Source organism: Engraulis encrasicolus, chromosome 18, assembly GCF_034702125.1.
Source record: "Engraulis encrasicolus isolate BLACKSEA-1 chromosome 18, IST_EnEncr_1.0, whole genome shotgun sequence".
Lineage (NCBI taxonomy): Eukaryota > Metazoa > Chordata > Actinopteri > Clupeiformes > Engraulidae > Engraulis > Engraulis encrasicolus.
The window spans coordinates 22,533,707-22,543,706 of NC_085874.1; the positions used below are offsets into that span (position 1 = coordinate 22,533,707).

The 10,000-nt window shown below is 45.3% G+C and overlaps 1 protein-coding gene across 2 annotated transcripts in view; it reads right to left on the bottom strand.

The window, feature by feature from the left end:
- ccdc85cb (coiled-coil domain containing 85C, b) overlaps window positions 1-10,000 on the bottom strand; it is an 86,074-nt gene that overhangs the window by 17,271 nt on the left and 58,803 nt on the right. Inside the window, exons 3-4 of one of the 2 annotated variants that reach the window (XM_063223287.1) lie at window positions 7,967-8,046; window positions 5,296-5,334 (exon numbers count right to left, since the gene is read on the bottom strand). In XM_063223287.1, the coding sequence (XP_063079357.1) occupies window positions 5,296-5,334; window positions 7,967-8,046 (119 nt within the window). The remainder of the gene's footprint in view (window positions 1-5,295; window positions 5,335-7,966; window positions 8,047-10,000) is intronic. The other variant, XM_063223288.1, reaches the window with a different exon arrangement.

A 10,000-nucleotide genomic window follows, 5' to 3' on the forward strand; every position in this document is an offset into this window, starting at 1 on the left:
CCGTATAGAATTCATTCTTGGTTATATTTCATCTTGTTAATTTTTTTTTTTTAAATCTGCAATCGTGATTAATAATCGTGATTACGATTTTGACCAAAATAATCGTGATTATGATTTTTTCCATAATCGTGCAGCCCTAAGACTGGTGTTGTTACTGTAAGAGTGAGTGTGATAGTCCCTCTGCCTCCGCTACCACCACGCTATCCCGCCGCTTCTCTCTATCTCCATCTCCCTCTCCCTGACCAGACACACAGCCCCTGGCCACCACCGAGGCTGGATGCTCAATGATCCCTCTCAGTCTCTCACGCGAAGGCATGCACAAGCCCACAAGCCCGTAAGCCCATAAGCCCGCACGCGCACACGCACACAGATACTACATAGACAATCCAATCCCACCACCCCCTTCATTTGCACGTGCCGAACAACCTTCAGACCCTTTCGTGATGAGAACAGCATTTCCCGAGGGCAGAAGTGACTGTTCCAGAGGAACCAAGGGGTCTGGGGGGGAGACAATATTCTCCTCTCCTCTCCTCTCCTCCTACTATCTCTTCTACTCTACTCTCCTCTCTCTTTTCTTCTCTTCTCTCCTACCCCTCTCCTCTCATCACCTCTCCACCCCTCCTACCATCTCTTCTACTCTCCTCTCTTCTCTCCCCTCCCCTCCCCTCCTCTCCTCTCCTCCCCTCTCCTCTCTTCTCCTCTCCTCTCCCATCTCCTCTCCTCTCCTCTCCTCTCCTCTCCTCTCCTCTCCTCTCTCCCCTCCTAATGACATTTCCAATGTCATACCCTTGTGTTCTTTTCAATGGGCAGCGCAGGGAGCAGAGCGCAGCACATGATTTCTAGGAGAGGAATAGAGAGGGCGGAAGCCATGGGGGAACATGTGGGAGAGAGAAAGAGAGAGAGAGAAAGGAAAAGAGTGAACAAAAAAAGGAGTGATAAAAATAGTCAGGTTGTCGTCTCAGTCATCATAGCGAGGTTCCTGCCGTGCTCTCTCTTGCTCCAGGGCATCTGATTCTCTCTCTCTCTCACTCTCTCTCTCTCTCTCTCTCTCTCTCTCTCTCTCTCTCTCTCTCTCTCTCTCTCTCTCTCTCTCTCCCCCTTATTCCTCCTCATTCATTCCTTCCCTTGTTTGCTCGTTCTTTCCCTCATGCCTTCTTTCGCTCCCTCGCATGCTCTGCTCTGTTCTTTAAAACCATCAGCATCTTCTGGCTACGTCAAGACACATGCCCCCCTTTTCATTCATTCCAAGGGAGAAGGAAATGCATTGTTTGGTAACCTGCACTGAGCACGGGTCAATGCACAGTAGGCTCAATAACAATGTTGCCAGATTGGGCAGTTTCCCGCCCAATTGGGCTGCTTAGGATGGCTGTCTGTGGGTGAAAATGGCACTTAGAAGAAAAATCCGCTTAATTATGGCCCATAGAAATCAATAGAATTTGGCGGGATTTAGTGGTTCCAGGCTGGTTTTGAGCGTTGTTTGGACTGAAAATCATTAGTCTCATCTGGCAACCCTGCTTACTCATGGCTATAGGTCACACACAGCACACCATGCGTCCATCATGGTCAGAACGGGCCATGTGCGCTTCACTGTCTTCACTGACTGTACTTCAGAGAGCATAGTTAGTCTTCATTGATTCTTTACGGCGTACCATTTTATTTGCTGTTAGAGTCAATCCAGATGTGGGAAAAAAAAGATTCCCGATTACTGTAACAATTGTGGAGAACCGCACAGAAGTGTTCAGTACGGTACATTGTTCAGCCCTCACAGGTTATGGTCCCTCACAGGGTTGCCAGATAAGATGAGGCTGATGATTTCCAGCCCAAAAAATGCTCAAAACCCGCCTGGAAGCACTAAATCCTGCACAATTCTATTGATTTCTATGGCCATAAATTGGGCGTTTTTTTCTGTTAAGTGCCATTTTTTACATGCAGACAGCCATCCTAAGCAGCCCAATTGGGCGGGAAACCGAGCAAACATAGCAAACATTGCTCGGGTGGACTGGTCACATATCTGAGCTTCATAGGGCTGTAACTGAGTGACTACTCGGTCGATGTGGATGTAGGCAGCCCTCGGGGCTTTTTCAGCCTTTTTTCGTTCTCACGGGCCATCACACTCACCCATTACTCCAATACATTAGCCCTATTCAAAATGGCCACCAAGGAGGAGCCAGCAAAAGATGCTGGATATCTTAACCCCTTAGCGCACAGCCCATGTTATAATTTAACCTACTGTAATGACTATGTCTTAATCTGTGGTTTGGTGTAAAATGAAAATTTGACCATCTAATGGTCACGGCACAACATGTATATGGTTAGGAGTGATTTTGGGATAGACCATGGCATTTCAAAGTTAGCTTATTTTGAACTTTTAATGAAAAACGCAGCCAACACAAATGAATGGGACCTAAGTGAAAGATCAAAGTAATCGTGTGGTTTTCAGCACTAAACGTGCTCTTCATTGCACACAGGCATTCTTTGCATTCTTCCATAGATGCATGAAAAAGGGCTGACACAGAGGAGCACCTCATTTCCAGCGCATAAAGCATTCTTGATATACCTGATACCCTGATGCCAAAAAAAAAGACCAAATGTTTCAAAGCTATTATGACTGTGTGCATACTACATACACGCAGGACTCTAAATTAGCACTAGCCAACCGTCCAAATATTGGTGAATTTTCAGCTTGGCTGGTAGAAAAGACCAACTTACTAGCCACTTTCATGCATTAGTGAATGTGTGTTTGGCTAGTAAGATAAACTTCTACAAGCCATTTTGGCTGGTGATAAAAAAAGTTAATTTAGTACATGTATGAAACCCATTGTCCCAAACCTGATTTCAGACACTAAGATATCATCATACTAAGATTTATTATTCTAGGATAAGATTCCTATATTTCAGATATTTCAAATACGGCCCTGCATCCCACCAGCCTGTGTCTGACACAGCAAGGCCATTTCTCTTCATTTTGCCGCCTTGACAGTGGCTCCGGACTCTGGACACACGTGCGTACACGTAGGTCTGCATGGCTGGTGGTTTCCTCACCACCTAATTCATCACAATGTTGTGCTGAAGAGGACATCCACGGCAGACCTGCGGATGTGGCGCCTTATCTCCTGTCCGCTGGGGCGACGAGGCCCAGGGCTGCAGTGCGGTGGGGTGGGGGAGAGGTCGCAGCCACGGCAACGGGGGCATGGTCAGCAGCACCTCACTTGTTTAGAAGACAGAGTGAAAGAAAGGAGGAACCTCTCCTTTCCACCCCCACCCCCACCTCTCCTCTACTCTCAGGACTCAGGAGTAGGTTTGAGGAGTGCCTGTGTGACTGTTACGCCAGGAGGTCAGCACTTTTTGAGCACCTCACATCGATCAGATTTTTTCCTGAGGCACCATTTTGTTAAGTGAATAGACAGTTAACACTGACCAGGCACAAACCCATGACGGCTGAGGTGCCGCGTCTGCTAAAGGTTGCCCTTTTTGTGATTAAGGTGAGACGCTACGACTGCAAAAAATGTCCATGGTCAATCGTTTTTTGGGGTTGGTTGGTCCAAAGAATAAAATCAAATGAATCAAATGAAAAGATGCTGGTCCTCATTTCTCAAAAGTGTTTTTTTTTCCCAATGTAACCGTTTATTAGTAACTAGTTAATGGATTAGCAATGTAATGTTTGATGGGGACATGCCTGTTTGGTTTAGTCTTATAGTTAACCTACTCAAGTGTCACACAGCCTTTTCCCTCCCTCCAACTGTGTAAACCCAGAGGTGAGGTGGACATTCTGGGTCCATGGAGAGAGAAACCCCGCCCCGCCACATATTTACAAACGTCAATTCACTAAATCTGTTTCCTACGTAGATTATAGATAGTGAGCAAAATCCCCTACACTATGTGAGATGGCACGATTGGCAGGACGGAACACATTTTAACATTCCAGTTTGTCCATTTGCTAGCGCAAACGGTCCCACACCATTACAGCATTACAGCACTTGTAGTAATACTTCTCATTGCAAGTGTTGAGTCCATTCCTTGCTTTCTTTTGAAAAATCTCAGCTCTTGCCCAACCGGTCTGAAGGGTCAACAATCCACATTCCTCCTTCTCTCTCTATCGCTCCCTTTGGTCATATTGTTTCCATGGTACAAAAGAGTGGTTAGTTTCACTTCAAAAAAAAAGAAAGAAAGAAAGAAAGGAAAAGAAAAAGCCCTGTATTTGGCGAGGTATTGTCTGGAGGTTGGGCAATATCTTCTGCAGAAAGCGGGGAAAATTACAGGTGCCTATTATGTGCCACTCTGTATAGATTACAATCTGACCCTTTGAAATCCTGCCGTGTTAGCAGCACAACCCCCATTGAGATCACAGTAGCGGTTATAGTGACTCCATGGTATGTTCACAACATCAAATTGTTGGGCTGAGTAATGTGATACAGCTGACAAACCTGAGGTAGTCTGGAAAATGTGCATTCCTAAGTAAACTGACGCCGGCAACCCTCTCATCAAATCTTACAAACACTAAACAACATTCTTTTTTAAATGGCCTCAAACGGACTAGATTATTATATGTTGAGACAGACACACAAAAAGTGAAATACCTGGGTCATGAACATTTTAATCGAACTCAGTTTAATTTGCACACATGCATGCCCATACACGCACGCACGCACGCACGCACGCACGCACACGCACATGCACACGCACACGCACACACACGTTAATTAAGGGCCATGCATTATGGAGGTGTTCAATCACCCTAAGGAGCTATAGGCTCAATTCCTCCTGCCAATCCTGATCCAATCCAGACAGCAGCAGCCAGATAGAGAACGGGAGGGAGGGGAAAGTATCTCGGCTCATCATGCACCAAGTCATGCTGTTGTGAAGACACCCCCGTAAGACCACTACATCGTCTAGTCACAAATTCAACAATTCAATTCAAGCCCCACTGAGTTTCATTGGCTCCACATAGGGAATTCCAGCTTCGGCAGCAACAGGTGTGGCAACATGCACACAGGTTCGGCCGACAGTAACATCATGCTACCTGAGATGCAGAGAGTAGTGCGCAGTGCAGTTCCTTCCCCTAAAAAGTATTGCAGCCATGAAGAGTGAAAGAAATAACAATCGAAAAGGTTGAGAAGCTGAACTGTGTCAGAAGAAATAGAAGAAGAAACACCATCACCAGAGAGACAGAGATAGATAGAGTACAAGGGACGAGCTGTAGGAAAGCAAGAAAAGCTCTCAAGCTGTTAGGACACCAGCTTTCCCACTTCAAAAGCGGCAGTGCAGTCTGATGGTGTTGTGTCTGATGATCGTTACCTTTGTTTGTATCTTTGACAAGCTATATCGGCTACAGGGCTAAAGGGAGGCAAACATAAAGAAATAACATAACCAGAGTTAAGCATTTTTGAAGAGGACAACATAGGATTCACACAGCAGGACATACTGTTGTACCATTCATTTTTTTTAGATAGCCTATTTTTTGGGGCTTTTTATGCCTTTATTGTGACAGGACAGTTACAGAGGGACAGGAAATGACCAGGGAGAGAGAGACGGGGAAGAATTGGCAAATGACCCGGGCCGGAATCGAACCCTGGTCACCGGTGTAGTAGCCCAGTACCCTACCATTAGGCCACGGAAGGGCCCTGTATGTACTATACCACCATTCATGTGTAAAGGGTAATAACTGGCTTCATCTGGCCTGGCTAATGTGACTGCAATTTTCATAGAGACTTTAGTCTGGCCAGGTAAACCATCTACATTATTTCTAATTCCCACCAAAAAGGCAAAAAGGGCTTTGGTTGCGGCGGGCTTCTGCCGCATTTGTTGACATTGAACAAGTGATTGGACAGCACAGAATTTGCTCACTCGTTATCGATAATTAAGTCATTTTTGCGATACGCATATCGCCACTCTTGATATCGCGATATCGATACATTTTCAATATTGTGCAGCCCTAGTTGCAACTACTGTATGTATTATCATACTACTAGTCTTTTCATTACACCCGTAATAGAACTTCTATTTCTACTTCACATATCTCTGCTTTTCGAAGACGTATGACTGTGGGGAGGGGAGATACGTCTGACATCCTGCTGTCCTCCTCTGGACCGACATCCAAGCAAAGGCATCTGCGGCTAAGCCTAGTGGAGCCATTATTATAAGATGCCAAGACAGAGCACCCTTCATCTAAGTAAATCCATAGCTGAGGGGAGATGAGGGGAGGTAGCACTGCTTCCCGAGAGAGAGGGAGAGAGAGAGAGAGAGAGAGAGAGAGAGAGAGAGAGAGAGAGAGAGAGAGAGAGAGAGAGAGGGGTGAGCTGGTTTTCTGGAATGCTCGGACGTAAATTCCTCACTGCGAATCCTACAGTCTGCAAGTATCGCCTGCCTGCCTGTCTGTGGTACGAGTGATAACATCATGGCAAAACTTTAGTCACCTATGGGTACGAATACAGTACATTACAGTACATGACAAGAAAGCATGAATTCTTTGAGGAATAATCACAAAAAAAACTAAATTTGAGGAACTTCCTAGTTTCAGGGGGATTGTGAGAGTTCTTGTGGAGGCGTTTTTTTTTCCCTCCATGATAAAAAAGGCACCTACGCACACTAACGCGGGGAAGCGGCATATTATAGCTGCACAGAGCAGACTACATGAGTAATATGAGAGAGATACCATGGGAGTAAAAAAGTCTGGTTGTCTGATCCTTAGAGATGCAGTCCTTGTCATGCCATTAGGCTTGCCCACGCACCACATCGCACATTGTGTCAGCCTCCGTCTCCAACACCACCATGCCTGATTAACACTTCATGTACTGTAAATAAGACGCTTGCAAAGCAGGATAAGGATCCACCTAGCAAACAACTGATCTTTTCTACATTATAATAATCCTCGTCATCATCTGCTTCTTCTTCTTCTGCCTTCTCTTCCACCTATTTTTCATTTTCCTCTCATCGCCTTTTGTCTTCTTCTATTTCTTCTTCTTGCAATAATTCTTTTCCTCCTCCATCTTCTTTGCTTTGTCCTCCTCCTCCACCTCCTCATCCTCCACTAGGTGGCTTTTAACATCTGACTGAGGCTTTGTCGACTATAATTGCAACTTGCTCTCGGGATTGGGATATTAGAGGACTTGCTGCAGACAGACCTCGATGTAGTTAGAAAAATAGCTTAGGATACAAAAAATTGCATGATTGCTAAATTAAAATTTAATCATACGGAACTGTACAGCATGTGCCTTCTTTTATGATAAACTTTTTACTTTTGCTGCATACTCTGTGCATACTTGAGAGATGGTGAGGATGGTATATGATGAGTAGGATTAGCAGTGAATACATTTCTCCATCTCTTGTTTTAGAACGCAATCATGTTGATCCCATCCTACACAATATGGCCGCTAGCCAGTGAACTCCAGCTGAACTGAGGAGGGGGAGCATTTTCGAAAAAAAAAAAAAAACCACAAACATGGACCCCTGATTGGGTACATCGCTGCCTGTAGAGGGTGTGTGTGTGTGTGTGTGTGTGTGTGTGTGTGTGTGTGTGTGTGTGTGTGTGTGTGTGTGTGTGTGTGTGTGTGTGTGTGTGTGTGTGTGTGTGTGTGTGTGTGTGTGTGTGTGTGTGTGTGTGTGTGTGTGTGTGTGTGTGTGTGTGTGTGTGTGTGTGTGTGTGTGTGCGCGTGTGTGCATGGAAGGGGGGAGGGATTGATTTGGATGAGAAGGGGAGGTCAAAAAGTCAGGAGGTTTTATACATAAACTTTAGAACTGTCTCTCCACTATAGAATATGCTATCTGGAAAAAACACCTTCTGAAATGCCAGCTGCAGTGCTACCACGATAAATTATAGCTGTTCGATTCTCTGCAGTTAGCTGGCAAATACAAATACAGAGAGACAATGCCCTGATAAAGTATGGCACATGAATTTTTTTATTCTAATGCTTTATCTCATTTGTTTGGTTAGGAAGACCTTTGAAGGCCAATATAGCATAGTAGTTACCTGAGAGAGAAGCTTATGGTTGTCGTCTTCGAGAATGCGCACCTTGGTCTCCAACTGTCGAATGTAAGTCGACGATGAGTCTGTAAGAAGAAAACACAAACCAAATACAGTAATTAGCAATATTTTCAGACATTGTGTAATCTTGTAATTCCAGTCAGGGGCGAATCGACCAGAGAGGTAAGTGAACAACACGTTGCTCATGCTCTGAAATTAAGGAAATCCGACGAAGGGACAGTTTTATGTTTTGCTCACATAAATGAATGAATGAAGGAATGAATGCATGAATGAATGAATGAATAAATGAGTGAATGAGTGAATGAATGGATGAACTAACAAACAGCTGAATCCAGTGTGCCGAGATTTCACTGAAAGGTTTTATTCAGTCTTACCAGGCGAATATACCGTCCCAGACGAGATTCAAGCGACAGAGAATCACTTATGTGCAGCAAGAGCGATACGAGCAATTGAAGTGACTAGAGTATGTTCGTTAAAAGCAGAATGCAAGCATTCCAACACCCTCCTTGTCTGTGGCGGCTGTCGCCGCACCGCGTCATAGCTAATATGCATAATATTCCCAGGAGTTCAACTACAAACTGTCGCTCTCGTCTTGCGAATCGCCTCTCGTCGCCCGAATCGCTTTTGTCGCGCGACTCAATACAAAGTCAATTACTTCTGTCGCTCGCCTCGCTCAGGTCGCGGGCTGTGTATTCGTTTGGTTAGGCTGTGCATCATCATCATCATCATCATCATCATCATCATCATCATCATCATCATGATCTGCACCTGTGCCACATGGCCATGCAGGACAGGAGGGGGTTTAACTCCTGAGTCCTGACAGATGCCAAATGGGGTCACAGCCTCATTGCCACGCTCATGTTCAGGGCCAGTTCTAGTCAACCTGGTGCCCTAGGCCAACACCCCATTACATCCATTGCAAATTCGCATCTGTAAACCCACCATTTTACATCTGATCAAGCGCGGCTGATCTTTTACCTACTGTACTTATTGACTGTGAATGCCATGAATAATCATTGTCAATGAAAATTCTAATGTTTTACTTTGCTTGACATTCTAATTCTGTGGGGCTTACGGGTGCCCCCAGCATATTTGGCGCCCTTGTCTGCCTATGCCTAGCGCCGGCCCTGCTCATGTTTGGCATGATTCAGTGATGACAACAGCCCCCTGTCTCTACATCTCTTCCATGCACAGCTGATTTCTGTTTTCCCCCATGATGATTTCCCTGTGACTTCTGTGAGTTTGTCTAGCTGCTGCGTGCAATCTAAACTTAGGCACTTGTTTTGTCGAAGCCACAGATGAGTCAGGGCACGCCATTTACCCAGCATGCCTCACACCTGCCACTCAAAGCGCCTTCCTGTTTCAGCCATGTCAGCCAGTCCATGTATGTCTATGTCAGTCCCCTCTGCTCTGACAGTTTCATTTCATTCAGGTTCAATTTGAGGCCATGGGGGATTTTGCACACTTGACATATTAATAATAAAATAAAAAATATCAAAAGGATATACGGCCTGAGAGAAGCAATCCTGTTCATCCACCCTCTCAGAAGTCCTCAGAAATGCTAACCACACCCTAAGCCAGCTATATCACCCTGGATTGCCATGAATTAAAACCGTCTGGTTACCGCAGAAGGGAAATTCAGTCCTCAAAACCCAGGAAGTCTTTCTTGCCTGCCTTGGGCCCACACTGCGCTCTGTGTCAAAATTATATTTCTGTTAAAATCCCCAAAACACTCCTGTGATTTTTTTCTATTTTGTGTCGGGAAACCACTGGCTCCTAGATAGACAGTACAGTTATTTTCAGAAAATAGCACTTTAACTTTCTTGTCAATTTCTATACCAAGCTGGCTGTAGGAGACTGTTCTCCACTAACTAGTGCTAAGGTGAAGGACATGGCTGTATAAAGGGCGGTCAGAGAGGGGGGGTCGGGGCGAGATGTTACAGCAAAAGGGGTTTAGAGGTCAGGCCAAGCAAGGTGACGGCACTTTAAGACCTGGGCGAGTTCACCCGACCCCACACG